At 47.1% G+C, this 19,250-nt stretch overlaps 1 protein-coding gene across 1 annotated transcript in view; it reads left to right on the plus strand.

Moving 5' to 3' along the window:
* LAMB4 (laminin subunit beta 4) overlaps positions 1-10,747 on the plus strand; it is a 92,388-nt gene extending 81,641 nt beyond the window's left edge. Inside the window, exons 31-36 of the mRNA XM_019543542.1 lie at positions 2,299-2,443; positions 5,360-5,567; positions 6,183-6,321; positions 6,548-6,724; positions 8,011-8,164; positions 10,271-10,747. Coding sequence (XP_019399087.1) covers positions 2,299-2,443; positions 5,360-5,567; positions 6,183-6,321; positions 6,548-6,724; positions 8,011-8,164; positions 10,271-10,410 — 963 coding nt within the window. The 3' untranslated portion in view covers positions 10,411-10,747. The remainder of the gene's footprint in view (positions 1-2,298; positions 2,444-5,359; positions 5,568-6,182; positions 6,322-6,547; positions 6,725-8,010; positions 8,165-10,270) is intronic.
* Positions 10,748-19,250: the final 8,503 nt, after the last annotated feature.

Raw genomic sequence — 19,250 nt, forward strand, 5'->3', positions numbered from 1 at the left:
CACACATTGCCATGGGAAGGCTCCACAAGAAAAAAAAGAGCCATGAGGGGCATGATCCTTTTTTTCCCCCAGAGCCTGCCCACAACTCCCACAGCCGGTGGGCAAGCTGCCAGTGGGCCCTGAGCTGCAGGGGGCCTGGCCCTTCCTTCCTCGGTGGCTGCATCCCCCAGAACCACCCAGGTGGGCTACTAGCAGGCAGGTCTGCTTGGGGGGCACCACTGCCATGGAGGGAAGGACCAGGCCCCCCTGCAGCTTAGGACCCACTGGCAGTTAGCTCCCCAGTTGCAGGAGAAGCAGGCAGGCTCCGGGAGGAAAAAAGAAAAAGATCAGGCCCCTCACCGCTTTTTTTTTTTTTCCTCAGTGTAACTTGCCTGCACGAGCTGCCACCGGGTTGCACAACCCCTGAGCTGTGCAGGGCCTGGTGTTTCCTTCCATGGTGGCAGTGCCCCCTGGGACCACCCAGGCAAGGTGCTAGTGGACGGCTGCTGCCTGGGGGCCACCGCCACCATGGAGGGAAGGTCCAGGGTCCCATGCAGCTCAGGGGCTGCTTGGTCCACAGACCGCTCACGCCCTCGCTGCAGGAAAGGCTGGTAAGCTCCAGCACTCTGTGCACTGTCTGTGCCTTCCTGCCTGGGACCGCCCAGGAATGGGCTTGCTTGCCCCTGAGACAGTGCAGAAAGGTGGCTTCAGGGCAGCTGGGTGTGCTGGCGGTGGAAGAAGGCAGCAGGGATGGTGCATGGGGTGCTGGAAGCCCACCAAGCCCAAGCTTGTCTGAGCACGTCTGGGCTTCCAGCTCCCCATGCACTGTTGCAATTTGTTACGTAGCAAACTAAAATACATTGGATGGGTTTTACTTTGCTACGTAACAAGGTGATTTACAATCTGAATCCTCATTACATGAGGGTTCAGGTGCAGGTGCTCCAAAGCAGAGCACCTTCATTAACTTCTGTCAGCATGCCCCAGGATCAGGGCTGGGCTGATATAGCCCAGCCCTGCCCTCAGTGTTGCCTTCAGAATGAGAGGGGGAGAAGGGAGGGGAGGGAGTTCCAGCTCGGGTTTGCCCAGCCTGCACTGGGGGGTGAGGAGGGTGGATTGGAGTCCCCCCACATTATGGTTCAGTCCACCTGCCCCACCCTCCCCAAATGGAACTCCCTCCCTCCTTCTCTTCCCCCCTCCCATTCTGAAGATAACACCAGAGTTGAGGGTGTGGGGGGAGGTTCAGACATGCAGCTACTCCAAACTAAAACTCAATCCTCCAGCCCCCAGACCCAACAGCAAACATCTACTGAGTCTGGAGAAATGCTGTAACTCATGGCACTTCATGCAAAGTTCCATGAGTTACAGTGGGGAGCTACATATCTGTCAGCACCCTTCACGTAGTCAGCTATCCTTTAATGACTATACACAGAAAAAGTAAAACTATGTACAAAGGCCTGTTAGCATTGTGAATGGATTAAACTGAAAAAAAAATTACAGATGATTTGTTCTTGCTAGCTTCTTTTAGTCCTAGTCATTAAAGGTCTGCATTTCAGGGAGAAATGTGCTTGTTAATTAGCAACACATCTTTTAGTTTCTCTGAGCCTCAGCTTTCAGGTTGCTAAAATACAGAAAATAAATAGCTATACTCTCTCAGGGATATTGTGAGAATCAGTTAATATATGTGAAGCATGATATGAGAGAAGCAGCAGAAAAGGAAGCTATTGTCATTGTCCTTGTGATTAGATGGAAACTGAATTTCCTTTCTCCTTGGAGTGCAGAAAAGCATTGCTTGGAACTTTATATAAAGCAGAGTATGGCCCCTAACAAAGAAAATACTTGTTTTGTTCTTTAAACTGTTAGATCATTACTAATTAAAGAAAATCCATCAATTCAGTGCTTACAATGAATGGAAACCTACAACTTTTAAAAGCATGTTTTTAAACTCTGATAGTCTTGACAGTGTCCCTTTAAATCTAATTTTAACATTAATTCCAAGAAGATGGGGGAAATATCATTACAAGTTATATCTTTTCTTTAATATGAATTTCCATACAGTATATATTTGCAATATTGAGTGATGTACAGCATCTTGTTTTAGAGCTGTAGGCTTTTTAACTTCAATATAGCAACCTTTGAGCTGTGTTTGGAAATGGAAGGATGATGTTGTTTAGTCTTGGGTCCAAATGAAGCTAATCTTCCCACTAAGTTCTGCAGGACCAGCATCTGTCCCTCAGTCTTGTATAAGGATTGTTTTAGTGGTTTCAAATGGGACCTAAGTTTGCCAAGCAATGATACCACTATATCTAAAAATATTTCCAGATTGGAAGCATCAGAAAAATAGCAGAAGACACCAAGTTGAAAAGCTCACAGTTAAATGGGAAACTAGAGAATGCTAAGAATCACATTGAAATGGACAGAGAGATCACAAAGGAATTCATCAGGAAAGTGAAAGACTTTTTGTTAGGTAAATATGTAAGGAAAGTTCTTCTTTGACTCTTATTTCTTTTGTTTATCTCAATATAGTATGGCATTTATCTCTCCAAGCTGTAACATGATGCTTCATCATGTGCAGCTCTAGAGGGCACTGTCTTTTCCTCCTGTGAAAACGGCATTCAACATCCTTGTCTGATCTGCTGTCTTTTATCAGATCTGAGCAACCTACTTCCTCATTTTACTGTTTCCCAGATTTCCCCCCACTTTCGGCATCTGAGTATTTGGGATTTTTTTCCTCCCTCAGAGATCTATTAAAAGTCCTGGCTGTCGCCATGTATTCGAGTGTTTCATTTGAAGCATGTATATCCACTGACTGCTGGCTCACATGAGTCATGCACCATTGGGATAATTTTTTTTTCCCTCCAGTCAAGCTGATGAGGCCTATAGCAGTCTTTCCAACTCCCATCTCCTGGCCAGAAAATACATTATCTCTGAAGATCCATATGTGGAATGTGATAAAAAGTAGCTGATGAGGAGATCAGCCAGGCCAGGGCACAGGGAACACTAATCTTTCCTTTCCCCATTATTCCTGCAGTACTTATGTGCATGATAGTGTATTGGCCCAGCCTTGAATAGACCAGCAGAGTGCAGTTGTGAGGGCAAGTCAGTGGAGGAGCAGAGGAATGATCCGTATGCCAATCTAGCAACTGTAACATGCAGTTCAGGTGGTGCAAAGCAGCTGCACCTGGTACTTCTGCCTACACATACAGGACATCTGCATCCTCACACTTGGGCTCCTGCATGGAGGCCAGGTTTTACCTTCCACTTATGTAAGCATCTGAGCATCTTTTGTATTGAAGCCTTCCTCTAAGGCACTTCCAAGGCACCAGGCTGACTGTAAGGTCAGGAAAGGAACTGTAATGTTTACACACACACACACGCGCGCGCGCACTTCAATGAGTATTCCTGCCTGCCTGACTTCCTTGTTTCCTCCGTCCCTCTGGGAAATTGTACGCACAAAACAATGAAGTGTGGTCAACTGTTATGATTTTATTCTGAATTCAGGGGTGGATTCAGGATTTGGCGAAGGGGGTGTGGAAGCAGCCACTTGTGCTGCAGAGGTACCTGCACTGTGCTTCCAGCCTCTTCCTCCCCACTTCCCCGTACCTACAAGTGTGGGTAGACGATAACAGCAAAGCCTCTGGGGACTTTTCTAAAGAAAATCCCCTCCAAAAAGTATTTGGAGGCACATCTCTTTCCATCCTTTGCCTGCTGCTACTACTTTCTCCATAGAGCCCCTGCTAACTGGGATCCCCAACTCCTGCCACCCTGCTCTGGGCCCCGCTGGTGCTGGCCCTGGGACACCTGCATGGGGGCTCCACTCCCACCTGGCTGCTGTTGGCTCCCATGCACCCATTCACTTCCAGTGCTCCCGCCCCAGCCCTGTGGTACAGGCGGGGAGCAGCACACAGCCATGACCCCATGCTCACCTGCAGGGAACGAGCTGGTGCTTAGTGCGGGGGAAAAGCACCCCCACCCCTGTGGCTAGTGCCCCTGCTGCAGCCACTCACAGCCTGCATGAGGCTGTCCTGCCTCTCTACCACATCACCGCCACCCCATGAGGCAGCAGTGGCAATGGAGAGCAGGCACAGGCAACTCCGCATGGGCTCCAACCAGCTGCAGCATGGGGCTCTGGCCATGGGGAAGGGGAGCGGCTTTTCCCCCCACACTGAACACCAGCTCATTCCCCACTGCCACTCCTAGCCTGGGTGGCGGAGATGCAGCAGAGAGGCAGGACAGCCCCGTGCAGGCTGCGAGCGGCTGCAGCAGGAAGCGCTGGCCATGAAGAGGGGAGGCTGCTTTTCCCCCATGCTAAGCATCAGCTCATTCCCCATGGGCAAGCATGGGGTCAGGGCTGTGCGCAGGGCTGTGCGCAGGGCTGGGGTGGGGTACTGGGAGTGACTGGGCATGTGGGAGCCAGCAGTAGCTGGGTGGGAGCATGGGGCCCACGCCAGTGTCCCAGCACCAGCAGGGCCCAAAGCAGGGTGGCAGGAGCGTGGGGTCCTTTCCAGCAGGGGCTCTATGAAGCCAGGTCAGCTCCCCCCTCTCCCTGCTGGTGCAGCCCAGCCCACGTCCAGAGACCCCTGCCAGCCCACACCCCATGCTCCTACTGCCCCACTCTGGGGCCTGCTTTCACTGGACCCAGGACACCAGTACAGGCCCCATGGTCCCACTCCCTTCCACTCCCCTCCACCCCCACTGCCGCTTTCCCGCCCACACACTGGCTTCTGGCTGCATGGCCATACCATGGGGCTTAGCAGGAGCTGGCTCTGCCCCAAAGACTGGGGTGATCCCTGCAGTCCTCCTGTGCCTCCCCCCGCCTCCCTTCTAACCTGAATTTCCCATGCTGGCACAGCCACGAACAGCCCCACAGACCCGAGCCAGACCCTGCTAGGAAGGGGCTTCCGGCTGGGCGGGGGGCAGGGCTAGGTGGGTCCTGCCATTGCAGAAGCCTGCCGGGGCTTCCCCTGGGTTCTACTGCCCCTGGCTCCTGTCAACTTTGACAGAAACCAGGGGCAGATAAATATTAATTTTCTAAATTTTTTAGGGTCCCCACAGGCTGGATCTGGCTTGTGGGCCATATTTTGCCCACCCCTGATCTAATGGATGAAAGAAATGGGCTTTTCTGTGTTGTACCATGATGTTGAAGGACCAAGTTCTAAATCGGAGCATCGAACCCAGTTCAAGTCCTTTGTCATCCTTTTCTGACAAAACTAAGAGCAGCACCTCACAATTATTATAGTGCATTATGAAAAGTTCGAGAGAATTCTCTTGCCCTCTTGCTGTGCTCATCTACTTTACTGTCTGACATAACTCAGAGGACACAGCACTAATGTTTAAACCTAATGATTCACTTTACCCTGTACTCTGCCCCAATTTTTTCAAGATGAGAGTGCATCTCCAGAAGACATAGAAAAGGTTGCAAATTATGTTTTACACATAAACCTCCCAAGGATTACACAGCAGCTAGCAAATACACTTGAGAAAATGAGAAACCTCATTACACACTGTGAGGACTATGAAATAAATCTGGACAAGCTAAATAAACAAGTGGAGGAAGCTCAGGCACTCTTGGTGGAAGCTAAACAAGCAGAGTGAGTAGAATCTTCTCTTGCTGATGTGATGAGTCTGGATAAAATTGTAATGCATGCAATACAAACATATTTAATTAGTGAGGTCACACATCAGTATGTAGGGAAGGGGTTATGCTGGCTATAAAGAAGATAAAGTTTAGGGCTTTGAACACAGCAGGTTTTATATTTTCATGTTCACTGGAGCCTCTCCAGTGGTAATGATCCATGTCCTTTCTCACCACGTACATCTGCCTAAGTCAGAAAAGGTTACATCTTTGCTAAATCTTGACTCCTCTCTCTGCTGAACTGGGAACTATTGAGACCTTATATCTGGGCTATGGGGAGGTTTGCTTCCAACATAGGAATTTTTTGGGGGGTGGAGGACGAGAAATTTTGTTCATGTCCTGGGCTGCTCCTTAGCCACCCTTTAACTTTAAAAGCATCAGCCTTTAACTTTAACTTCTTTGAAGAAACAGGTAGATGTTGCATTTTGCTTTTGGAAACCCACAGTTCCAGGGTTTTTTGAAAGAGCTGATGAATGCTGTTTGGTCAAGGATATAGGGCTCTATTGATGCATTTCTGGATTCATCTGAGGATGTGTCTTATTATGCCAACACACTGCAATTATTTATTTAGGGAAGCAGCTAAAGCTCTATCTCCTTCTGATGAAATGCTAAATAACTTGAAAAAAGCTAAAAACACTCAACAGCAAACTAAAGACACCGTCAGCAGGTTGAACGGAGACCTACAGGGAATCGGAATAAAAATCTCCCAGGTATTTCTGGGTATATTTTTCTTAAAGTCTTTTTTCTAAAACAAAGGTTGCATTGGCTCAAAGATCTCAAAGATAGATTGGTGTAAATGTACACTAAATGATAAGAGAATCTGGCCCAGGTATGGTCCCCAATCCACTTTAGAAGATACATCTTCTTAATTGTTTGGTAATAATATCCTTCAGCAGTGAGGAAACATGTTGTGTAAAACTTATTGTTTTCCTTTAGGCTGAGAATCAAGTAAACAAGGGAAATGATGAACTGGAAGACTTGTCAGAAAAGATGTCTCAGTTGGACAATGAAATTGCCACATTACAGGCAAAAATGGTGACTAACAAGAACCAAGCAGCAGAGGCCAAAGCAGATACAGAAGGGGCACAGGAAACAGCTCTGGACTCTGATAAAGTAAAGTATTCAAGGGGAAAAAAAAGTGTTCCTTCCTATGTGGTTTGTTGCACTTTTCAATACAAAGTGTTGCAGCACAATCATGCTCCTGTGCTCCTCTTGAGATTCAACCTTTCCTTTATGACAGATCCAGAAGCATTTATTTCTAATTTAATTTAAACAGCAAATTATAGTCCTGTTTGCTTATAGCAGTATAAATGAACACAAGTATTGAGTCTTTTCATGATACAAATGATTGCACTAAACAGAACTTCATGTGAGAATGGAAGTCAGTTAGTGGTAGAGTAAATTATTATTTATGCTATGAGTCACAAGTGTTCTGTGCCTTACTCTGTCCCTTGTCCTTCAGAGTAGTGGTTCTTTCCTTCCAGCCCTAAAGACCAGATGAGTGGTATAGAGCCAGTCATGAGCAAGATCCCACAAACCAGATCCAGCCATGAAGCAACCCTATGCACCAATGAAAAGGGCCGTATCATCTGGCTTGCAGGATTCCCCAGGGGCACAGAAATTTGAGTGGGGGACTGGCAGGTAGCATTAATTGCCACAGCTTCCAGAGCCATGCATTGCAAACAGGTTTTTCACATTCCAGAGATGTGGCAACCCCTCCTTTGCTGCCAAATTTCGGAATTGGGAGCACCACAGGTAGGCTGACATAGCCCTGTGAGCTAAAGGTTGAGCACCACAGCTTTAGAGAAAACAGTGAACATCTGTTCTGTTACAAGCTTAAATCAGTTTCTGATCACTTAAACCAGTTTGTGTGTAATATCTGTCCCTAACCTAAGCAACCCAGTAGTAATCAAGTTTTGGCTCCCACAGCGCCCTAAACCAGGTAGGGATTGAGCCAGAAAGTAAATATTATGTAACCAAAACTATAAAACTTGTGTTATGACTAGTTTATTAAAGCTAAATTAAGCTGTGTGCCCAAAAAAAGAAATGTAAACAAAACAATTAAAGGAAAAGAAACTAGGGAAACATGCTTTTCAAAGCTCACTGAAATGATATTTGCTTTCCATCTTCATCCCCTCTGCATTATGGGCTGTTCAAATAATAGTTTATTTTGATTTCTGCCATTTTTTTGCATTGTCAAAGCTTCTTCCCATGTGTACTTGTCCTAGGTGAGGGTTTTTTAGAATTTAAGAGAATAAAGACCATAGGTATGCTCCAAGTGAGATAATTAAAGGAGGTAGAAAAATCCCTGCTCTCTTCATATATGGCAAGTTAATTACAGGGTGCATTGTTAAACAGAATAATTTTTTTTTGTTTGGTTGGGGGTTTTTTTGTTATAGGAATTTGCCAACCTTAAAAGAAAATATACCATTCTGCAAGAAAAGCTAAAACGGAAGGGGTTTCTGAAGGAAACTTTAGGGAAAGTGAAGCAGCTGAAAGAAGAAGCAGAGAAACTAGCTGAAGAGACTGAAGAAAAAATTAAAAGAATAACAGGTGTCACTTTTCATTTTCATGCCACCAGTGAGAGACCCAAGAAAACTGTGGAAACTACAACCTACAGCAGGGTTTCAACCTTTTTAACAAGTGTACCCCTTCTACCTATGAAAGGATACAAGTGTACCTTCATAGGCAGCCACCCCAAAATTTGCTGTAGGCCCCCAACCTCCCCTCCCAGTGCTGGTGCTGCCCACCCTGAGCACAGTGTGGCCCTGCTGGGAAGAGCCCAGTGCCACCCCGGCCCCAGCCTGCAGTGGCAGCCTGCCCTGCCCCGTGCAGATCCAGGGCACATGCCCCACGTGCCTCCTGGGGTGCATGCAGTGGTAGGAGCTGCCACCCCCTCCCTGCACCCCCTGGACAAGCCACGGCTCTGTCCCGCACTCACCACGCCCTGGGCAGTGCTTGCCCCAGCTTCACTCCCTCCAACCACCCCCATGGCCCTTTCCCTTCCCCCCACAGACTTACCTGTTGGGGGGCGCTCGTGCTCAGCCCCCCAAATTTTTTTCTTCCTTCACCTATAGCAGTCAGTCGGGAGACCGAGCTGGGGTAGGGGGCAGGGAGGCACCACAGTGTGCTGTGTGGGGCCAGCAGCACCCAGGGGAGAAGCTGCCACCACACACCAGTCCATGCCCACCTGCATGTACCCCCTACAACCTTTCTAAGTACACCTGACCCCCCAGTTGACATCCCCTGACCTAGAGACATAATCTACCCACACGTTACAATGATTTACCTAAATCACTTAAAACAGGGTTTGCACCACAAGCTATACTTCTTAAAGCCAAGTCCAAGGTGTTGTGTATACTTAACTTGCTCAGCCATCTCCACCAAGCCACCAGATCACATACACTTCCAGATGTTTCTGTTGGGTTCATATGAATCCACTCAGCAACTGTGTCATCAACATGCACCCTGGGAAGGCAGCAGCTGCTGAAAACACTGTGTACCAGTTGGCAGAAACTATGGGAGGGTGGTCCATGCCTGCCTTTTGCTAGCTGATGCCTCATTCCACTGGCAGAGATAATGTAACTGCTGGCAAAAAGCAGGTTGCTGCTACATTTGAACATGGATGAAATCATGCAGTTCTGCTGGCAAAACTCTCTAGGGTAGAAGAGACTTACATCTATTTAAGAGTGTGGGCCCAGATGTTACAATGATAAAATTAATTGATTTAAAAGGAAACCTAAGACAACAGTTGTTTAGACCAAATCTCTAAACATGACCCTGCTGAGTAACTACAGTTTCTATTGGAATCAGAAGGTTTGCTTGGGAAATGGGGGAAAAAAAGCTTTGAAAAATGTAATACGGAAGGAGGTCTTACCTGCAACTGGAACCAGTAGGAGGGGAGGGTGCTAAGCATCCAGCAGGATCAGGTTCTTGATGTCCTAAACTGACTCTGTGTACATTTTCAAAATACAGGTGAATGAAAACCTTGGTACCTGGGAGCCTCTGTAGAATATCTGCTTCAGCATCAGCCTCCCATAGCTGTTTACTTCTACTGTAGTCACATACAATATAAATAAGAGTTTCAGTAATGTCACCACATGAGCAAATCTCCAAAACATATAGCAGAGTTCTGCCTAATGGTCCCAATCCTGTTTCTGCCGAAAGGCATGATAATTCTGTCATTGCTCTTGCAATGGCACAGGTTGAGCCCCAAAATGGATGTGCACCTACTATGTTGAATCCATAAAAATATTACATAAAAAAAGGAAATTAACCCTGGAAGCAATTTTTTCAGGATAAAGAGGAAGCGAAAGAAGAGGAACAAAAGAGAATAAACCTAAAAACATACTGAAAAAAATAGTTCCATTATTTCAGAGCATTCCACAACCATTCCAAAACCCAGCTGCTACAGAACCATAGGAAAGTAGGCCTGGAAGGGACTTTGCAAGGTCATCGAATCCAATGCCCTGCTAGGTAGGATGACTGGTGTAATAGAAGTGAAAACAAAACAAAACCTGTCATTCCAACCCTGCATAAAACATTTCCTTTTAGAAATATGATTGTTTTTCTAAAACGATATGTGAAGAAAATGGATTTTATCCCCAGATATTATTTACACAATATTAAATATTATTAAATGTCACTTTCCTCTTACAGATTTGGAAAAGAAGCTCCAAGATCTGAATCAAACTAGACAAGATAAGGCTGATCAACTAAAGCAACTAGAGGATCAAGTAACAGCCATTAAAAACGAAATAATGGAGCAAGAAAACAAATATGCTACATGCAAAAGTTAGGACCTGATAAAGTATCATGTCTCAAATGCTGCTGGAAATTTGTTGACACCTTAGTTTGTCTTTACCATTTCTGATCTTTTCAGTATCATATGACTATATTCTTTCTGTGTGGTGCTTTATAGAGAGAAACTAATTTTCTGTTGATTATTAGTCCAATTTAATGTACACAATGATAGTTAATGATCTTTCAGTAAAATACTTCATGAAGTAAGCAGGGTATGGTTTTCATGCTGGCTCAAAGCAATGAGGCCATCCCACTTCTCTTGCTGTAGCAGAAACCACCAAAAAAAAACTCAGCCAGTAACAGGCTCAGCAAATCTACGTGATCCTCAAGGATCAATCTCCCCTGGGTCTGCCACCAGTTGATACCTTACAATCCTGCCCCCAGGCCTGCACATCTCCCTCCTGTGATCCCCCAGTTCCCCAAGCTCCCTGCCATGTTTGTAGAGAAAATTACACAATCCAATGTGGAAATCTAGTTGGAAAGGGGTGCTGTAAGGGTAGAGGTTACAGGACTGAAAAGAAGATACATTGTTTCTTTGTCACGCTCCCATATGCACATTCCCATACCCAATTTACCTTTGCCACAGATCCACTCTCAAACTCTAGTCATCTTAGCTGGGAGAGAACTAAGAGAAGTAAGCCTGTCATAGCCAGTAAAGCATGAGCACATGTGCACCCTGTTTTTTCTCTGAAGATACACATAGGAGCAGGGGGCGACACATAGGGGGTGCATGCAGGGGCACGTGCACCCCCTGTGCGTGGTGGTGCACCCCCTGCAAAAAGGCACCACCACCACTGTCTGCAGGTGGTCCACGATCGCCCCTGGCCGCTCCTGGTCAGCACTTGCCCCCCGCTGCCAACAGTGCCAGTGGTGTCCGCAGGAGCTCCCCGCTCACCGCCGCTGGGCTCCTGCCACCATGATCCTACCACCACTGGCGCAGCTGTGCCTCCCCAGCCACCAGAGGCATGCACTGTTCATGTGTAGGAGGCATCTCAGCTTAATCTCATGCAGCCGTGGGACATTATTAGATTGAGATGGGTAGTGATTTTCCTTTCTTCCACTAGGTGGAAGCAGACAAACGAATTGTCCCAAATGACACTGGGGAAATAATACTGTAAATTCACTATTTTCAGTTTACTTTGGTATGAAAAATGTTTTGAAAAAAAATTTCATTTGGGATTATTTATCTAATCATGTGAAAAGGAATATAAACAGGCTGAAGTACTCTAAAATAAAAATGACATAGCTATAAAAGTCTATGCCTGATTCTGCAAACGCTACGCAGGCATAGAGATTACCACCAAGAAAAATCCCTAATAAATTTGGAAATAAGCATGGAGCCAGACCAGATGCTAAAATGGCTATCCACTTAAATGGCCAAGCAAACTGTGCTGAGGGTAACTGGCTATACTCTTGACATTTATAAGCCCACAACTGGACACTTTGATCTGAAGTGGGAAAGATCCAGGTTGTTCTAACTGAACCATAATAGAACCAGTGTTTCTAAAAACTACTAGATCTGCCATGAAACTGCAATTGTATCAGGATTTGAACTCTGTTTTTGTATTGGCTACAGTGAATTCCGTTAATTTGCTTCATACCTATGAACATTGACAGCCTGATCCTATTCCACCCTTGGGGCATCTAGATGGTGTTAGGCACCTAAATGCAATTCTATTTAACTTTGTTCAGTCCCTGAAAATCCAGTAATGCATCTACTCTTGTAACACCATCATTTTACCCTTCAGTCTGCATCATGAAGAAGCAGGGAGGAACAGAAAGAGGACTCCCCACTTTTTGTATTAATAGTTTTTCAGGAACTTGAGCAACATGGAATCAGCTTGCACTTAAGTGCCTAAGGGGACTGCAGCCAGGATTGTGGTGAGTGGGGCCACAGTCCTTTCCCCTCCCCCCACAGACTTACTTGCTTGGGAAGAGGGGCATCTATGCTGATCCCATAAGAGTAAATTTACCTTGCATATAACAAACTATGGGTCTCAATATGCTCATTGCATAAGAGCAAATTCGCATATAAAGAACCTGCATGAATCAAGGGAAACCTGTATACCACTTTGGCTACCATGATATACAGTTTTGAGTAATCACGGTTTCCTGTGGTTGCACATCAGCCTGCCACCTGCCATTTTTCCCATAAGCCTTTTGTCTTGCCAACCATGGTTTTCTCAACTACGGCAGTTTTCAAGAACCTAACCCCAGTGGTTGGTGACGGAAATCTGTATAGGATTAATACTTCCTTTTAATATGAGAAACTAGCTTTAAGGAAAATCACAAGAAAGAACATTTTGTGCTGGGATTTTCAGAAGGAAATGAGGCTCCCAAATCCCAGCCTCAGTGTTAAGTATTATCAGGGTGATATACCACATATTCCTCCATGAAGATCAATCTTATCTATAGAGTAACAATATTTTTACCTCACTTGTCCAACACGGGTATCCTATTATCTGATTTGTCTGTTTTTTTTCTGAAGGACAATTATAGCTATAATTATCCAGAAGATTAGAGGAACGAGTTGAGATGGACCCCAGGCAACTAAAGCCGGCTTTTGCAGAATGTAGGATTCTCTGCAGCAATAAACTACGTAACATTTACAGGTTGTAACACTGGGAGTGTGGTCTAAAACATTCCTTATCTAAAGGCAAGTATTGTTTTGATCCAGAAAAGATAAAATATCCAGAGTTGGATTACTGTGTTTAAGAACTGAAGTAACATTCAGGGAATTATTGGCATAGATGAGATTTTTAGGGATATTGTTCAAACCAACTGCCCTGGGCAAAACAGTGTGCCTTAACAGTATAATAGATTTTATTGTGCAAAGTGATGCAACCAAATTACTACTTTCATTAAATCTAAGAAAGACATCTGCATGGAGGTATGCACATATTTTTTGGTTTAGTGCGTATATTATTCTATAAAATTCTAGTGCTTTTAAACATTTTTCTTCCATGTGGAAGACTTCTTTACAAATGAGTACAGTACAAATAGGTAAGAATATAGCAACTTGACTTACTTCACTATAATGAAATCAACGAACTACATTTTAATTGGAAAACCGAGCCAACTGCTTGTACACATCCCTTTGTCTAATTAGAAAGAAAGTATTCAACTTTTTTGTAAGCATCAACATAGACAACTGTACTTCAGCTGGCATCCAGTGGAAGGGGCTTATCCTGCTGCTTGTTGGGGTGGGCATACCCTGCTGAGGTCCCCCCGGACGGGGGTGGAATAGTTCCCCTCCCTGCCCCTGTCTAAGGGGCTGTGCCGGCAAGGCTCTGGCCCTGCTCCCCTGCCCCTGGAGCGGTGAGGGGGGAGCAAACGTGATGGGGGCAGCAGCCCCTGTCACAGTGTCCCGGAGTGCAAGCCTCTTCCGGGGGGGTTGGGGCAGGGGAAGCTGTCACGGATGAGTAGTGGCAGTGGTGCTGGTGGGGGAGCTATGGCCCCCTCCGAGCCCTGGTGCTGTCAGTCCATGGCAGCGCTGACTCAGGGAGAGGCTCGCGCTCCCCACACACTATGAGTCTACTATCTAGTGCATTCATCAAAGCAAGATATGGACATAACCACTTAGACTCATTGGGAGAGCTGGCTAGTGGATAACAATCCCATTTACCAAAACTTTTGAAACTTCTAAGTGTTTTCACTGCTCCTTGGAATGAAAACAAAATCATTCAGTGTTTTTGCAAAATTACATGTGATAGTTTGAAAATCTAATTCAGAGTCTTATTTCACTCCTAAGCATTATTACCATGTTCAGACAGAATTGTGATAAATGAACTTGGTTACGTTCTGTGTTGGAATAATCTAATCATCATCATGCCAGCTATCCCAATTCCTGTTACTACAAGGCATGTCTATACTAAAGATTGAAGTGGTGAGACAGCCAGGCTAGCTTTGGTACTAGAATCAGTCTAGTCACAGACATGGAGCTCAACGTGAGCTAATTTACCTACCCTGACATTTTGTAGGAGAGAGCAGCCCTAAGATACTGTGAAGAAAAGAATGGAGAGGAAAATTCAGTGAAGAGACCGGGGTGAAAAATGGGATAGAGGGGATTAAAAGAGAAAAAATCAAAAGAACATTAAACAGTACTTAGACCAAGACACTCACTCACACCTACTGCACTAGGTATGGGGCATAGATGTGCTGCAAACTTACTGTGCCAGGCAGTGTCAAGCTAACTACCCTGTGCATGCTACCTTTCGAGTCAGAAGCAGGGTAGCCATATTCATGACATCCTGGCAGTGCTAACCAGCATGAGGTGCTAGAGCACACTGTTGCCGCCTTAAGACTGTTGTGTGGACATGCCTACAAAATATCTGTTTCCTTTATAGCTAGGGACTTCTAGGCACAACATATTCCAATGTTTTCTTTTTTGCTAAATGAAGTATTTATATTTATTAAGTTGTAGTACTGCTTTAAGGACATAAGTGAACTGTGATTGAAATAGGTTTTCAAACCTAAAAAAATGTTTATTGGCTATCGGAAAAGCAGGGATTTCAGAAAAAGCAATCCTTTCCCCCTTTCACTTAATCATGCCTTGTTTCCTGGACATCTCTAATGCAAAATACCCACTGCTTCTCCGGTCAAGTTTTCTGTGTTTTATTCTAGACCAGGGGTTCCCAAGGTTTTTATGCTGTGGCCTGGCAAAATGTGGCCCTGAAGTGGCCTGGGCAGGGGGGAACCAAACCCTGTACTGCTATGGGCCCTGCAGGAGCCACGGCCTCTCCACCCAGCTCTGGGGCAGCTGTGGTTTGCCAGTCCGTGGCCACTTCTAGTCCAGCAGCCAACCATGCTGCAGATTAGCAGCTGGCCTGCCATGGTCTGGCGCTGGGCTGCAGCCCCAGGATTGAGAACCCCTGTTTTAGACTTTACCACTGACTGGGCGTTTAACTTTTAGAGTAAATCATTTTGAATCTCGGTGTTTGCTTATCCGTCTGGTAAATGGGCATCTTTACCTACTGCAAAGGGGTTCTGTGAGGCATAACTTTTGAGATCACTCGCACATCTACACATGCAATTAATACAAAGCAATAAACTCCACTGCATATCATACCAGAGTTTATTGCTCGCAGGCATGCCATTTAAATGTGTGCTCAGGACCACAGCACATTGAGCTAGGTCAGAGCAGGCCACCCCCCACCACACCCTTTTTTTTTAAGAAAAATTTTCGTGTCCCAAGTCAAATCAGCCAAATCAATTCCAAATTCATGAGTCATGCAAGAACCACATGTGGCCCTACTACCAGCAAGCATCCTCCACCCCAGCCTGGGGCTTCAGATGCTTCCAAATCCTTTGGCCGGCATCCTATGTGCAGGCCCAAGCAGAGCAGTCCTGGCTAGCAGGGGGTCCGGGGTAGTCAGCCTGCCAAACCAGGGCTGCTCTGACTCAGCTCAGTGTGCTGCGGAGGGGCTGGCTGGAGGGCAAGAGTGCTCCAGTGTGGGGTTAGCTGGCAGGCAGCCTCCGCACTGAAGCACCCTCGTGCCCCAGCCAGCCACGTCAGCACCTGCATGTGCAGTGCTGAGGATTACATGACAGTAAACATCTCACGTAGATGGGCCCATTGAATGACACAGGGCATCCTTAATCCATGCTCTATAAGCGTGCGGTAGTCCTTAAAGCCACCAATCTGGCATAAATTTAGATCCGTGTGTAATATTTATTCATGTGTCTAGTTCCACTGACTTTTCATCTGGGTAAGCATTGCAGGACAACATCCAGATTCATCAAGAAATTCCCTGGATCACCATTTCACAATAATGCTCCATCATCAAACTTAAATACTTTTTTTTCTTGTTTCTCAGTCTCCAGAAAGTAGAAGCCACAGCAGGAAAGGAAATGCTTTCATCTTTAAGACCAGCTTACAAGCATTTATTTACTAGTAAAACTTTCCTCTCTGTACTAAGCTAACTTTGTTGCCTAATGATTAAGCCCATGTGTGCCCCTTTCTCCAACCCAGGGAGTTTAATAATTAGGTCAGAGGAGGAGGGGTGGTGTAGTCACTGTTTGCCCCTTGCAGCCACATTCAGCCCTCCCCTGCTTTTCCCAGTGACTGATAAGGAGGAAGGATAGCTCCCACTATGATAATAAACTGCTTCACACTTCCAGCAAATCCTGTCTCACCAATATCCCTCCTGCCCCCTTTTCCCCCCGAATCTATGGGAAGGAAGAAGAACTCTTTGTGCAACAACACTCACTTCAGCATGCACCACTAATGAGAAACAGTCAAACCACGCTTAAAAGTAAAACCATTTCTGAGTACTCAGTTCCTGTCTGCTTCCATTTATACTGTAGATGAGGCCATACCATGTAGGCTCTTGTTTACATACCAAGACCCCATCCCCAATGTAACTCCGAGGTGCCTCTAAACAGTTCTGGGCATGGCTGGTTAAACACATGACCAGAATTCCCCCCTTACACACTTACTAATTGGTTACTAACCCCCGAATATTAACTGAATAGTTAGAAGCCTAATGTGGCACATGGCAAAATGACTGAATGTCCTGCATTATTGGTCCTGATGTCTCCAAGGACCCCCTGAAACGGCACTTTTGTCCCAAACTTGAAAAATTTGTCCTGGCTTGGTCAGAAGCATTGTTCTGCTGAAAGGACATGGACTGGCACTGTCTGATGACATGTGAATCCAGCCCCTACGCCTTTGAGTTCAGGAGGTAGCCACAGGTGGAGCCGAGTGGGGCAATGGTGGATGTGGGCTGTGTGCTGCAGGCTTGGGGCTCTCAGCTCTGCTGCCTTTGCCCTGGGGACCCCACACAGGCTGTGCATTCGCTCCCTGCCCCATAGCAGGAGGCACAACTCACCACCCCCACTGCTGCTGGGTGGGCAGGCAGTGCGTGGCCAGCACAGGGCTCCCAAGGCAAAGGCAGCAGAGCAGGAAGCCCCATGCCCACAGCAGGCAGCCTGCATCCACCCCACACACTAATGCAGGGGGGCATGTGCTCCCTCCATGCCTCCCCTTCAGGGTGGATGCAGCAGCAGGGAGCCACTCCCCCAGCAGCAACCCCTGGATAAGCTGCCTGTGGCTTCATCCCACTCCCTGTCCTGGCCCCATTCACTGCTTCTGGGCAGCACCCCCAGCCCCAGTCGCTCTTTCACGGTGCCTTGATCTGCCCCCCCGCCAATATACTTACCTGCAGGAAGCTGCTCTCCACAGTGCATGGCCGTGTTTCAGGCTATGTATATGTGTGCAGCTGTGCACATGCACATGTTGCCCCTATGTCTCACTCCAAGCAGCCCCTTGCAGGCTATAATGCTGCTCACCTGCAAGGAGAAACCCATCATTTCCCATGGGAACACAGGCATCTGGGGGTCCCTGATTGGCAGGGGCCCTGGGCCCAGGCCCTGCTGGCCCATGCGTTAATCCACCTATGCATTTATAGGGATGCTATCCTGTAGGGTCTGAGCAGTAGATGCCTGTGCATCTTCCCCACCTAAATCCTAGCAGAAGGAACACGGGGAGCAAAACCCAAATACTGAAATCTCTGGCACAGGCTTCTAGTGCTCAGACCCTAAGGGGTAGCGCCCCCCAAAAATGGTACTCCCATACATGTTAAAACAGAGGGAATGCCAACACACAGGGCTTCTGAAAGAAGTGCTGTCAACAGGGCTGCAGCTGTGGTGGTCCAGGAAATGTACAAGAAAAATATATCCAGGAAATAGATAGTCATGGGAAATGCTGGGCAATTCTGGGGGCACAATGTAGTGAAAGCTTGTGTTGTTTTGGTGGTGAGCGGCAAATGCCCACAGGCACTGCTGGCAGCAGCCAATCTCAGGGGGTGCACATGCCCTCACGTGCACCCCCTATGCATCGCCAACGCAGACATGAACGGAGCTGTGTGACTGGTAACAGGCTACAAAATGTCAGTTGCTGCTGCAAGCTGGATAGGATCAAAATGGATCTGACTGCATCTGTGTTAGAACCAGACCCGCTTCCACCTTCTCCTTTAGCAAAGCCCTAAAAGCCCCTTACACCCACACGCTTCACACAATTAAACACACATGTCCTCTCATTTTGTCCTTTGACATTTTACTGTTGGGTTAAAATAACATTTTAAAAAATTCCTCTCCTGTATTGTTAGTAATACCTGAGATTAGTAAAAACTTAAGCTTTTGGCTTTTACATTATTTATGTTTCTGTGCTAAGCTTAGCTGTGGCAGGGCCAACAGGCATCTATCTCTCTTTCCAGATCTCACAGCAAGGCTGCGGTCTGGGTTGCAGGCTGCAGGGGAACCAGCAATGCCAGTGCACGCCGTGACCCGGCTTGCACGGAAAAATGGTAAAACTTTTTCAATTTCACCCTTTGTCATCCTTTGAACACACGCCCAGACTAACACTCGCTGCCAGTGCCACTTCAGTGCTCACCTCTGCAGAAAAACGCTTCTGCACGCAAACAGCCTGGGGGCCTCAGGACAAGTCACAGACGAGAACTGGCCATAAAGCGGACCCGAGTTCACCCTGTATAGTTTGGGGGCTTGGCCAGCGCGACGCGGAGGAACTGCCCCGATCACATCTCGTGGCTTCTTCATCCCATGCTCGGGTTCCTGTCCGCACCCAATCTGCCTTTGTCTCCGGCCGCCGGCGGTGCCAGCCCGGGGCATCCCCGCCGCCTTCCTGCCCGTGCGGGCACCCAGCTCGGCCCCGGGGGCGAGCGGGGGCTGCGGGAAGGACTTCCCCTCGCCCCGGCGTCTCAGTGCCGGGCACCGCCGCGAGCCCCGGCTCTCCTGGAGCGGGACCGGGGCAGCGGCCCTTCCCGGGACCCCCGGGGGCTCCCTCCCCGCGGGCCCAGCACGCCGGGGCACGGCCCTG

The sequence above is a fragment of the Crocodylus porosus genome, unplaced genomic scaffold (assembly GCF_001723895.1).
Source record: "Crocodylus porosus isolate Cpor-Errol unplaced genomic scaffold, CroPor_comp1, whole genome shotgun sequence".
NCBI classification, from domain to species: Eukaryota; Metazoa; Chordata; order Crocodylia; family Crocodylidae; genus Crocodylus; species Crocodylus porosus.